Genomic DNA, 14,488 nt, shown 5'->3' on the forward strand with positions numbered 1-14,488 from the left:
ATACAAATGTTTCTGTAAAGAACTTTATAAATATTTGTTATAAATATCAATTTTTATTCAAAAATCGTTTCTTCTTTAAAAACATATGGCAAAATTGATGTTCTAAATGCCTAGTTTAGTGTACACTTAACCTACACAAGGTCTACATTGACTATTGTTTGCATGTAGGCAAAACATGATGTAAACTACATGTAAACATTGAGATTTATCAACTGGAACGTAATGTTGTTAAGTTTACGTGTGAGACACTAACACCACACCGAGTTTAGGTCAATGTAAACACGGCCTTATATCTTTGTCTATCAACTATTTTCTTTTATGTTGTTTTCATTTTTTCAGAATTGTTTTCATCAATGTTGTTCTCGTCGGGACTTTTTTTTTTACATGTAACCTGCATATAGATATTCTGTCTCGTATTTAAAACATTATTTTAGGTTGCATTTCCTATCATGATTACCTTCAAATGTTCCTGCTTACAATGAGCCAATACAAACAAGATTTCAAAGAGGTAAATTTGACATTGAAACTTCAAAATGTTAAATGACGCCAGCATGAATCCGTTGACTGTTTTTGTTTTGTTTCAGACAGGACGATGGATTTGTTCCAATTGATGAAAACACAATTCTATCGTCATTTCTGAGATCATGATTTACTGAAAAAGAATGATCCCCGGTGTGTACTTACATGAATGACAAAACAGATATAACACCCCGGGTGTCGCATATACATCAGGATTATCTAATCCTAATGGAGCACATGAAAGCTGTCCGTTTCATGACGGGAATAATTGTTTAGCAGCTTTACGTTTTCTATATCATGTATATTATTTGTTGTGTACTGTTTAATGTCTTGCTATCATGTTTTTTCTACGACGGCATTGTCATGATTTCAAATTATCTGGAGTTTCTTTTATTGTGCTGTTTGGGTGTTGCCCTTTCTTCACGGTTTGACAAGAACCCATTGTTGCTTGCTTCCACTTTGTTCTGACTTTTGTAGATAGTGTTTCTCATTGTCAATTATTCCATATCACATACTAAAATATTGCTTACTGTTTCTTATGATTATTTAAAGATTCTTTGGTGTATACAGCATGTACATTATCTGATCCTAATGATGACGTGATTTGGAAAATGGAATAAAAAAACGCAATTTTTCAAGACCATGAACAACAAAAAGAAACAAAACATACATTCTCAGGTAAAACATCATTTAACCCATTAATTACCTAACCCAGTCTCTGATCGGGATTATATAACATCCTATGTCTTAGATTTGCTTATATTACAATGATCTGACAAGATATCGTTGTATTTCTCTTTTGGTACTTCGAAATACCAAAAACGGAATGAAAGACAGTTTTTTTTCTTTTCTATCAATCTGCTGTGTTTGCAGTTAAGATATTATAATCGATGATAAGTTGCAAATGAACTGATTTCATCAAATGTATTGGAGAATAAAAGTACAAGATACAACTTTTGTTCCTTCATTTTATTATGTTAAAACTGTGTGATGACATTTGAATTGAACAAGCGTCTATAAAATATTGTCAAACATGAAACATATCCACTGTGGTATAAATCTCGTTAAAGAATTGTTAATATAATGCACTTTGATATTCTATTCATGTTCAATCGTCATTAATGTATTCAGAATAAGATATGCATGGCACTATGTAACGTCTCCAAAACCATGAATATTATTTTGATTATATTCCCGTTTTGAATAACTTAACATTTCTTCGGTCGGCAGAGCTTTTCCTTCGTAAGTGAACTAACAGCGATTTTAGCGTTTTTAGGTGTCTTCCACAACCACACATAACACCTTCCACAGGAAAATTAGCAGGTAACCACTTTGTGAACGTAACTGTATTTGTTGAAGCAAACATTCCTCTTACCCTAGCTATTTTCTTTTTTTTCATAAAAGTGGCCTTTAGTATGTCGATAGCCTCTGTCCATACTGCAATTTAAGAACGTTGTTCATTGAAACATCTACACAGTGAATGGCATATCTTTTTTATTCATTTTTTTAAAGGAGTAGGTTCGGTAAGGACCGATTTTGGCCTCAAATTTCAGGTTCATCTTACGAAGGATTTTTACCACTTTTTAAACACTTAAGTGTCTATTTCATTTGAATCAATTAGTTTATGTGAAAGAGTTTAACTAATTTTGTCATTAAAAACGACCTGATTCAAGCTCAAATATGAAAAATCTACAAAATATGCCGAACAATGTAATTTTTCAGATGGTTTTCGTCAAAAATGAAAGTGGCCGCATCCGTGTTCATCCTCAATCTTTATATATGTTATGTATACTCATAAAATACAACTTACATTTTAATATTAAGGATGAACACTAATGCGGCCACTTTCGTTTCACACGAAAACCGCCTAAAATTTAACAAAAATGCTAGAATTGTGAAGGTTTCTGTAATTTAGCCTGACTTAATGGTGCTAGTACCTTTTATAATGTGTATTGCATTGTCAAAAACAGCCTTTATTTATGTAGCAGGACCATTCTACTGTACAATAAATATCTAAATGTTTACATTTTAACAATTTTGTAAAACTGCTATATTTTGGGGCAAAAAAGGGGTCTTACTGGACCTACTCCTTTAGTTTATATTGTGTTATTTTCTTAATATAATCAAGACGCAGTGTTTGTTCACCAAAAGTATATGTTGTATTTTCCCTTTTTTGGTATTATTTTTCCAGAAATATGATACATAGATTATTGATGTGTAATATTAACAAGAGGCCGTATAGAACCTTTATCGATCATCTGTTTATGTTGGCTGAAATCTTTTATCAATGATTATTTTTTATGTTCAATGCATATTAATGAATGGCTTAAAATTGTCATTTTCTCCTGCTTTTTGAAGTACAAGGAAATAAGAAATACAAAATGTATTCCTATTACACTGAAACTCATTCATTCAAAGTTAAGCTGAACTTGATTCGCCAGTTTCAAAGAAGAATATTTATTTTACAGTAAGCGAACTAAATTTTCAAATCATGAGAAATGGTCTTATAAGGGCAATAACTCCTTAAGGGGCCAATTGAGAATGTTGATCATATAGACCTATTTGTAGCACTTATGGACATGTTTGCTGTTAACAGTGTATCTTTATTTCTAATAATATTCAGGATGAAAATTGAAAACTGCAACATTTCCTTTAAACCATCAATTCATGAGCAAAAAAGCCACCTTCGCGATGTGGCTTGTTATTTCAGAGCAGGTAGACCTTGACCTAATGAATACTTTATTTTCTTGTTTGATTTGCTCTAAATGATTTAGTTTTTATGATTTAAGTATACACCTGTATTCTACTATATGTTCTATTTTAGCCATGGCGGCCATGTTTTCAGAGAAAATAGAAAATAAAACAAACGCTTTATCCTAGATAACCTAAGAACCATTCAGCTTCAACTTGGTTTAGATTGGTTAAGCAGTTTTAGAGCAGACGATTTTTTGAATGAGAAAAACCTGGTAAACAAAATGTTTATAACTGTCATTAATTCCTTAAGGATGTTCGCTTGTCATGGATGTTCGCTTGTCGTGTTTTGGAATTTTTGTCAGATTTTCGCAATCCTCTGCTTTTATCCATTTGAATGCCTTATCAAATTTTGCCCATTGAACCCCATTTTTTTTTGGCATGTATAACTATAAGCCATTTGTTAAAGTCTTATAAAATCTTATTTATTTTTTAATACTGTTTGAGAACTTTAACATGTCACTGATATCCTAAATGGTCAGTTGACAATATTAGTCCTTAAACCCGATCATTTACAGATCTTACTTTGCTTAACATTTTTACTGTTTATAGGTTATCTTTATTTATAATAATATTTAAGATATAAAACAAAAGCTTCAAACAGTCCTGAGATTTCACAATTGTGTGGCAGCAACCCGACCATGGATTGTTATATTCATCTGAACATATCAGGGCTGATAGAACATGACATGATGAACATGTATACTACATGTCAGATTTTTTTTTAACTGCTTTAGTTTTTGAGATAAAGGCCAACAGTTGCATTTCACCCCTATGTTCTATTTTTAGCCTGATACCCATGTTGTTTTTACGAAATACAAAATAAAACACAAATTGCATTTTAAATAACATAAGGATCATTCAGCAAAGGTTTAGTTGGAATATGTTGAGTAGATGTTTGAAATAGTTTACACCGGACGGACGGCAAAAGCTCATATTTCATTTTAAAAAGTGACCTTATAAGAAAACATGAACTGACTGGTGTCTTTTTTGAATTAATACAACAAAACAATATTGTTAACGATAATTTCCTGTCGTAATTGAATGGCCCTTTTCTATGAAAGTGATCTGACCAACATTTTTATAATAAGAAAAAAATCATGGGATAACAGATCTATAGACATTTAAATTAAAAAGAAATACATGTAAGCAACCCTTTCTACTTTATAATAAAAACATTCATTTGTTATTACCCCTCCGTGCCGCTAGCTTAGTAAATTTCTCTGAAACCTTGTGTTTGATATTTTTTTTCGGTTAGTGTTGAAAAAGACATAGCATAATATTCATGATGCGTTTCTAAGCATTAACTGATTAAATCATTTCAGTAATTATTTAAGTAGTTTCAATAAACAATAGACATTAACGATGTATTTGATTCAATGTCATTACATCTGACAAACATTATACCTCATTGTCCCGGATTATATACCACGTCTGCAACTGCGAGCTAAAACAAAATGGTGAATAAATAGTTATAATTATAGCTAGCACAATATTGATCATTGATATGATTTTTAACAAAACAAACTTAATATATTCGACATTTTCCACAATTTCGTTAGTATCGGTTTTTGTCAGGGTCTCACTGTGAAATAGTGGTTAGATATTTAGTCAATTGTAATTGATTTGTAAGCGTTAATGCATTTGTCTTAATATTTTTTCCATAAAATGCATGATATTTACAACACTTTTTCTCTTCAAATACAATACAAAACCGTGATAAATAGGCGGGTAGAGGAACAGACATAAAAAAGACGAAAACATGGAAATAAAGACTAATTGATTGAATGCTGTGTCAATATGACTTTGCCAATATGTTTGCCAAATATTGGGAGTACTTAAACCTATGCAAAGCAAGTAAAGACTACCAACGAGGTAAAGAAATATTTCCTATGACTTGTTATTTATTTATTTACAATGTGGAGAAAATGTTGAATGTGTTCACAAGTTAATCTCGTTAAATATACGAATGAATATATATATTTGAGAATAAAGTTGGAAAATCGTATAAAAAAATAGTTGCAAAGTAAGCTAAAATATACTACAATCAAGAATTAGTTAATCAACTAAATTAGTTAAACAAATATCCTCAAAGATGCCAGGCGTATAGTGTGTACGCCAGACTCGCTAAATCTGCCATACTGAAGTACTTTTGACATCTTAAATCAAGTTGCTTTTTTTACAAAAATAATAGCAATACGTGAACCTCAAATCGCTGACTGGTCAACAAAAAGATTGTTACTGAATTTTTGTTTCCATTTGAATTGAGTGATTGGCGGAGAAAATGATGAAGTTAAACCGCCTGGCTGTATTAAAATTTGTAATAATGTGAACATTCTTGCACAAGTCAGTTGAGAGTAATGGTGGATAGTTGTGAAAAGAAAAAAAGTGTATATGTACAGCTACTATTTGAATATACATTTTCAAGATCGACTATTTCATTAGTCTCTTGGGATTATACATAAATTTTTTGCATACACCTATTGGAAATCCTAGTTTTTACAAATCAATAAAAATATAAATTTCGGGCATTCAGTTTGTTTTATAATCTAGATGCATATATTTTATACATCATATCTTTATATTGAGTGTCCTTCATAATACCACTCGATATATATTGTATAGATACATTTTCCATGTGAAGTGAAACCCTGTGGCATACAATGTTTAAGATTTTTTCGTATATATTTCTCAAGAGTAACACACTATGTTCATTTGGACCTCTTATATAGAGACTTACTTTGTTCACATAAAACATCTCGAATTTTAAGGATTTCCTGAATTTCTTAAATAAATCCAAATATTCCACAGGGAAACTTTGTTTTGAAGAATATCTTGTTTTCAGAAGTTTTATGAATACATACACATACTATCGAAAGAATCTATTTAAATAAGCCATGTAGATATGATAAATATCAAAATTATTGCGCACCCAAATGAACCTTTCCATAGATTCACCTGTAATATATTGTACGCCAGCCGCGAGTCAAGTCTACAAAGAATCATCAGTGACGCTCCAATGCAAATAGTTTTAAAAAAAGGCAAATGCAGTACGAATTTAAGTTACCTTTTCATTAGATAGAAAAAAAAAGCGAAAAATCACATTCGTGGGTGAAACTAATACTTAAGCCTGAAAACAGTATTTTAGCGCAAAAATGGTAAAAAGAAAGCATGTGCACTTATATGAATTTACGTCATTAAATATACTATAATGGTTTACTTTTTAAATTGTTATAAGAATCAAAAATCACGGTGAATACGAATGATATGAGGGAAAATTAGGCACAATTTAACGTTAGCCGTCATATACTTTTTGAGAGCTTATGTAACATCATGTTCATTTGTAACCTCACATATGCGACAACTGTATTCAGTATTAGATATATTAAATCAATAAAGTCCATTGTTTAAGGATCAAAACCAGCTAACAATATTATATTAGATAAATAAATATTTATTTTTTATTGCTTTAGAAAACAAAAATGAATAAAAGATGTGTTTATTTAATAAAAAGGCTAAGTATGCTAAACAAAGCCTTTACTTCGTAAGTTCATTGTGAGTATCAATTGATTATTAAATACTGAACATATACTTTTTCAGTGGTGAACCTATTTTCACGAATTTCGCGGTAGGTATATTTCCGCGAAAATACATACACGCGAATACAAATGCAGCTTAGATAAATGTAAATAATCTTCTCGGGAATTTACAACGTTTACCTGGTTTTCCTTAACATGACCTCACTTGAACTGTGAAACTGTTAAAACAACACCAGTGACCCATACAAAAAATCCATAAAGCACAAAAGGTAACAAACAATAACCAAATGAAATTGGGAATTGAAATGGGGAATGTGTCAAAGAGACAACAACCCGACCGTAGAAAAAAAAATATGCAGAAGGTCACCAACAGGTCTTTAATGTAGCGAGAAATTCCCGCACCCGGAGGCGTCCTTTCTAATAAAAGAAAGAAAAAAAAAGAATTGAAATTGTATAATAAACATATATTCCTGCTTGTGAACTTTTTTTCCGAAAAAAACTTGAATATGATATCAATAAAGACAAATATCAAGTATTTACAGATGGACATTTTATTTATCAAATGAATCTCAGATTCTTTTTAAAGATTATTGCTATGAATAGAATAATTGGCATTACGATAGTAATTAATATTGTTATGATATATGTTGTAAAACATTAATTGCCTTTTTTGTGAGGTGCAAATACTTAAAATTCCCTTTTGAATTGGAATTACGCAGTTTTATTTTCATTCACGACGTTTAAAATTTAGATATTTAGCTTTATTTGGGTACGCATTCCTGCTTATTGGTGCTCAAACGTTACAAATAATTTTCATAAACGTAAAGACTGATCAAACATGTGGAACGTAATGCACGTATTCAATTACAATGTTGATTATTATTCTATAACTATTAGGAATACATTATCTTTCTGCCCTCCGACCACCTTTGCATCATACAACATACAAAAACAAAGAAAGCGTGCGACTACAAAATCATTTCTATATTTTAAAAATCGAATTTTTATCACAATTTAATGTATAAAATCAAAAATCAGTTCGTATCAATATATTGAATAGTTTTAAAGGTCGCACACTGTACATTCACACCATTTCCGATCGCACATCACACTGTTACAGTATTCCCCTTTACACTATACACCATGGTACAATACACCTTCGACAATTAATAATTATGTTAGTTTAATATCGGTATTTATGAGCTTTTCAAGAATATATATCCAAAATTTTAAGGAGATCAATATACATCATGTATATTAACGAGGTACTCCAATACAATTTTTATAAATCAATAAATAAACTCATCATAGATACCAGAACTATTTTTTTTTAAATACAGCAGACGCGCGTTTCGTCTACAAAAGACTCATCAGTGACGTTCGAATAAATGCACAAGTACTTTTGCGGCGACATGTCAGTGTTGACATCATTCAGATTCGATAATTTCCCTTCACGGGGTTCACGAACCGGGAAAGAATAAACGACGTTTTTGACAGAAATGGACACATAAAAGATGTAAAACAATTAATGTTATCATGTTTATACTTGCATGGATGAATGAATCTTCCAAAAATCACGGTGAATACGAATGATGTGACGGAAAATTAGGCACAATTTAACGTTAGCCGTTAAATACTTTTTGAGAGCTTATGTAACATCATGTTCATTTCTAACCTCACATATGCGACAACTGTGAATATAATGAACCTGTTTATTTACTTAACTTCAATTTTCATAAAGTTTTTACGACTTTAAGATGTCGAACGGCACTAACATCTTTCTAAAAATATTATACAAATTATGTGAGAGAAATGAGAAATGTTAATCTTCGCAGACCAGAAATCTAGGAAATATCTTTTTAACATTTGTAAATAGTTCACTTATTTTAGTATGGATAAAAACTATCATATCTTTCTACCAAAAAAATATCCTTTAAGCTATACATTGTTGAAAATTCAGCATTCAGTATTAATATTCAATAAAGTCCATTGTTCAAGGATCAAAACCAGCTAACAATATTATACTAGATAAATAAATATTTATTTTCTATTGCTTTAGAAAAGAAAAATGAATAAAAGATGTGTTTATTTAATAAAAAGGCTAAGTATGCTAAACAAAGCCTTTACTTCGTAAGTTCATTGTGAGTATCAATTGATTATTAAATACTGTACATATACTTTTTCAGTGGTGAACCTATTTTCACGAATTTCGCGGTAGGTATATTTCCGCGAAAATACATACACGCGAATACAAATGCAGCTTAGATAAATGTAAATAATCTTCTCGGGAATTTACAACGTTTACCTGGTTTTCCTTAACATGACCTCATTTGAATGGTGAAACTGTTAAAACAACACCAGTGATCCATACAAAAAATCCATAAAGGACAGAAGGTAACAAACAATAACCAAATGAAATTGGGAATTGAAATGGGGAACGTGTCAAAGAGACAACAACCCGACCGTAGAAAAAAAAAATACAGCAGATTATGTTATGACCTGATCCAAAAAAAATGTAAAGTGGATGAATTATGGGATAATCATGGAATACGTGTTGTGTAACTTAAGTAAAAAAACTATGTACATTTGCACAATCTCGTCAATTTAGGCAGACTTACCAATAACAATTATAAATGATATCTGGGAGTCTGGGACGTCAAAAAAATATACTCGATCTGAACATGAATGAAACATTTGCCCTTGGACGTTAGGCTACACACAAAATCAATCATTCTTCTTTGCCTTCTTCAAAAAACCTAAACGACAAATAAGAGGTACAACATATAACAATTGTGTAACTGAGAAAATTATAGACCAACAAGTTCGTAACAGCAAACTTGCGGTCATACATGTAGTTCCTAATAGTAAGACCGACCAGTTCAAAAACCTCCATCTTTGTGTGCACTGCAGTAGATTGGAACCATCTAGAGGATTCTGTAGTGTGCGTCACTACAACCAAGGAGTATAAATCAATACTCCCCAGCAAGCGCGACTAATTTATGCACAGACCAACCCGTCAGACAAAAGTCGAAAGGCACTGACTTTAGTGACGGTTAATTATTAATAATATTATGAATACAGAGAGGATGTATTGGCACTCTTAATTGATGTGGACAAGCTTTTGTAGTCATGGTAGTAATTGTGTTCCAAAGTTGGTGTCATTTTTATCATATAATCCGTCCTGACATAGCTATATATATAGAAATATTATTGGTTTACAATATGGCCATATATATTTACATGATAAATTGTAAATATGTTCAGTTTTGGTTGATGCGGTCAAATAATTTTGTTAAAATGACTCAGTCTGATATATCGAAACTACTGAAATTTGTTTACGATTCACTATTTTGAATAAAAAGAGGACATGCTGGTACTCTAAATTGATGTTGAAATTTTTTTGTAGTCAATGTCTTCCAATATCATGAATATTGCTGTCATTTGAATAACACAATCCAACGCGATATGTAACTCTACAATGTAAGTGATTTACTATGCGGCTATATATATATATATATATATATGAGAGCCCAGGTGGTCGTGTGGTCTAGCGGGACGGCTGCAGTGCAGGCGATTTGGTGTCACGATATCACAGTTGCATGGGTTCGAATCCCGGCGAGGGAAGAACCAAAAATTTGCGAAAGCAAATTTACAGATCTAACATTGTTAGGTTGATGTTTAGACGAGTTATATATATATATGTATATACAACTCGTCTAAACATCAACCCAACAATGTTAGATCTGTAAGTTTGCTTTCTCAAATTTTTGGTTCTTCCCTCGCCGGGATTCGAACCCATGCTTCTGTGATATCGTGACACCAAATCGCCTGCACTGCAGCCGTCCCGCTAGACCACACGACCACCTGGGCTCTCTAAAAAAGAGCTTTCGCTGGCCATGTGTTACCTTTCCACGTCAGTTTTAATCTAGCGGCGTACTACAGTACATATAAGGCATGAAGATGTTATTGTTACAGATCAGCTAAATTATCTATAGTAAAGGATCCTACAAATTAATGTAAGATACAGTCACAGAAAATAATTATATTCATAAGTACGTCTTAGTCAGTGACAACCCTACAACAGATGTATCCATCGGATCGCCATCAATGATGGTGATACATGGCTGTGTACATAATGTATATACAACTCGTCTAAACATCAACCCAACAATGTTAGATCTGTAAATTTGATTTCGCAAATTTTTGGTTCTACCCTCGCCGGGATTCGAACCCATGCTTCTGTGATATCGTGACACCAAATCGCCAAATATATATATGTATATATATATTAAAATTTACATAATAAAGTGCAAATATGGTCAGTTTTGGTTGATGCTGTCATATATGGTCAGTTTCGGTTGATCCTGTCAAATATGGTCAGTATTGGTTAAAGTGGACAAATAATTTGTTTATGTGAGTCAGTCTGTGATATCAAAACAACTGAAATTAGTTTATGATTCAAAATTTTGAATAAAAAGAGGACATGCTGGCACTATAAACTGATGCGAGCATAATTTTGTAGTCATTGGTTTGCTAACATTTGAAATAATCAATCCATTCCTACCATTGCCTACATAAAATTATTACGGGTTTACTATGCGACTATAAGATTTACATAAAGAAGAGCACATACATGTATGGTCAGTTTTGGGAGATGCAGTCAAATAGGATTAGTTTTGGTTGTGATTGATGCAGACAATCAATTGTGTTACATGAGTCAGTCTGAGGTATGCTGATATTTGTTTCTGATGCAATATTTTGAATAAAAGAGGAAATGCTGGCACTCTCAATTGATGCGAAAAAAAATTATGGTCATTGATTTCCAATATTACGGTTATTTGTATACTACAGTCCCTAAAAATATAACTGAATTACTGTGCAGCTATATAGATTTACACACAAAAGTAAATATGGTCAGTTTGGGTTGATTTGGTGAAAAGATTAATTTACACGAGTCAGTCTGAGGTATGAAAACTACAGATATTTGTTTACGATTCAATATTTTGAATAAAAACAAGGAAATGCTGGCAATCTCAATTGATGCGAGAGAACAAAATGTGGTCATTGATTTCCAATATTGCGGTTATTTGTATACTACAGTATCTCTTGACCTAAGATTATAACTGAATTGCTGTGCAGCTTTATAGATTTACACTATAAAAAAATATGGTCAGTTTGGGTTGATGCAGTCAAAAGATTTTATTACACGAGTCAGTCTGAGGTATGAAAACTACTGATATTTGTAAACGATTCAATATTTGAATAAAATTAGGACATGCTGGCACTATAAATTGATGCGAAAAAACATTTGTGGTCATTGTTTTCCAATATTGCTGTATATAGTGTCAGTTTAGGTTGATGCAGTAAAAAGATGTTTGTTAAACGGGTCCGTCAGAGGTATGAAAACTACTGGTAAACAGATATAATATTTGTTTACGATTCAATATTTTGAATATAAAGAGGACATGCTGCTAAATTAAACTGATGCAAACAAAAGTTTGAAGTCATTGTTTTTCAAATACTTGTATAATTTCTGTCATTTGTACAATCCATCCTTGCCTAAAAATATAACTGTATTACTACAGTGTGCAGCTACATGATTAAAGATTTACATGATGAAGAGCAAATATGGTTAGTTTAAGTTAAATTCAAAAGCATATTTATATATAATAGTGGATTGGGAAACAAGTTATTACATTTGGTTAATGAGGTCAAATAATTTGTTATACGAGTCATCTCGACTCCCGGAATGACAAAAATAAATTAATTCAAATGATAAAACTAACGGCCTTATCTACGTACAAAAAATGAACGAAAAACATAATGTATGTAACGCGTCAATAACAGAAAATCACTGGATTAAAGGCTCCTGACATGGAACAGGCACACACATCTCTTGTTTAAAAATATATAAATAAGACCGGCAAAACAGCAAAACTCTATATATATCGCTATTTTGCCGAAGCCTTAATATATCAAATACAAATAGTTCTTAAATCAATTCTAGCCGTAAAATTTATAAGTCAATCATAGTTATAAAATCAATTCTGGCCGTAGAATGTATAAATCAATTCTAGCCGTAGAATAATAAATCAATTCTAGCCGTAGAATTTATAAATCAATTCTATCCGTATAATTTATAAATCAATTCTAACCGTATAACTGTTGAAGTCGTGGAACTGTTCTTGACCAAATATTTGGTCAGTTCTAGGTAGAACTGTCTAAAATTGTTCCAGGGTAGAACTGTCAGGATCTGTTTAGGTAGAACTGTACAAATCAGTTCTAGGTTCGAACTGTTCTAGCTGGAACTATCTAAAGGGTGTCAGGCTGACAGTTCTACATACTGTTCTAGAACAGTTCTCCTGGCAGATACTGACTGATTTAATGAGAGGTTAGAAGTGATCTCCACTGTACACGTGTGTCTGATAAAAAATTATGAAGTCACTTGGTATCTAATTTTTCTTGAGTTTGAATAGCAGTCAGAAATTCCTCTTTCTGTTTTTCGAAATCTTCTGGAATTTCACGCGCTGCTTTAGTTCATTTCCGTTGAACATATCCAATGCGGCGTAGAAAGGATTGGGCACAAGAATTACAAAGTTTAATGGAACCTCCAAATTTACTTAATAACTACCGATCTTCAGCCATTATTGTCCGTCTTGCAGCAGGAAACAAAAAAGGACTGTCCACTATCCCACCAGCAAGTTGTTAGTTCCTTATACTGTGAATTCATTATTATTCGTTGGACACCAATTTTCGTGGCTTTCGTTGGTACATGTGAACCACGAAATTAAATGTCCAACGAATAAAATGTTTTCTATAGGCTTATATGTAGATTTTGGCAAAACCACGAAATTAGATATCCACGATTATGCAAGTTATCCGTAATCCACGAAAATAGATACCCACGAAAATAAATGAATCCACAGTATATATCCTTGGACTTTGGCATCGTAATTTCCAAGAAGGGTATGCTGTCCTCTTTTCCCCATTTGAAGCAAAGGTTCGGAATCGGAATCAGATGAATGACACATCTTTTGTAGCAAATATCCTTTTTTCATCGTTATTATGGTGGATTCATTGATGTGCTACATTTGTAAGTCATGTTGACAGCGAAACGTGTATACATTAACACCATTTAGAAGTAAACAATGCAGCTTTATCTACACGCATACTCACTCGAAACTCAATTATTAATAAGTTGAATAGCGACGAACCTGTAGGCTAACATACTTTTAAACAACTTACCTCAAAATATAAGCAAACTCCTTCTATATTAGGATGTTTTTGATGAACTGTTGACACTGACTTCTATCATAAAAAAGTGCTTATCTGTTCATAACAAGCCCAAACGTGAAGTCGACAAAACTTACTAGCCAGTCTTGTGTCGCAAAGTCGCATATAATGACATCATATTTATATTTAGATGTAATCATCGAAAATCCATGCCTAAATGGGACGACATACACCAGTGTGACAGTTAAACTCATAGATTAAAAAAATACTGACATTGGCATGGCTAAAATTAAAAAGACAAACGGAAAAATAATAGTACAGAAGACACAACATAGAACACTAAAGAAAAATCAACACGAACCCCACCAAAAACTTGGGGTGATTTCAGGTGCTCCGAAGGTGTAAGCCGATCCTGCTTCACATGTGGCACCCGTCGTGTTGCTTAT

The 14,488-nt window shown here is 32.2% G+C and overlaps 1 protein-coding gene across 1 annotated transcript in view; it reads right to left on the reverse strand.

The window, feature by feature from the left end:
- Positions 1-1,487: 1,487 nt before the first annotated feature.
- Positions 1,488-14,488, reverse strand: part of LOC134700056 (uncharacterized) — a 67,374-nt gene continuing 54,373 nt past the window's right edge. The window contains exons 5-6 of the mRNA XM_063561433.1: positions 4,678-4,717; positions 1,488-1,956 (exon numbers count right to left, since the gene is read on the reverse strand). Of these exons, the coding sequence (XP_063417503.1) occupies positions 4,679-4,717 (39 nt within the window). The 3' untranslated portion in view covers positions 1,488-1,956; position 4,678. The remainder of the gene's footprint in view (positions 1,957-4,677; positions 4,718-14,488) is intronic.

This window comes from Mytilus trossulus, unplaced genomic scaffold (genome assembly GCF_036588685.1).
Source record: "Mytilus trossulus isolate FHL-02 unplaced genomic scaffold, PNRI_Mtr1.1.1.hap1 h1tg000110l__unscaffolded, whole genome shotgun sequence".
In the NCBI taxonomy this organism is placed as follows: domain Eukaryota; kingdom Metazoa; phylum Mollusca; class Bivalvia; order Mytilida; family Mytilidae; genus Mytilus; species Mytilus trossulus.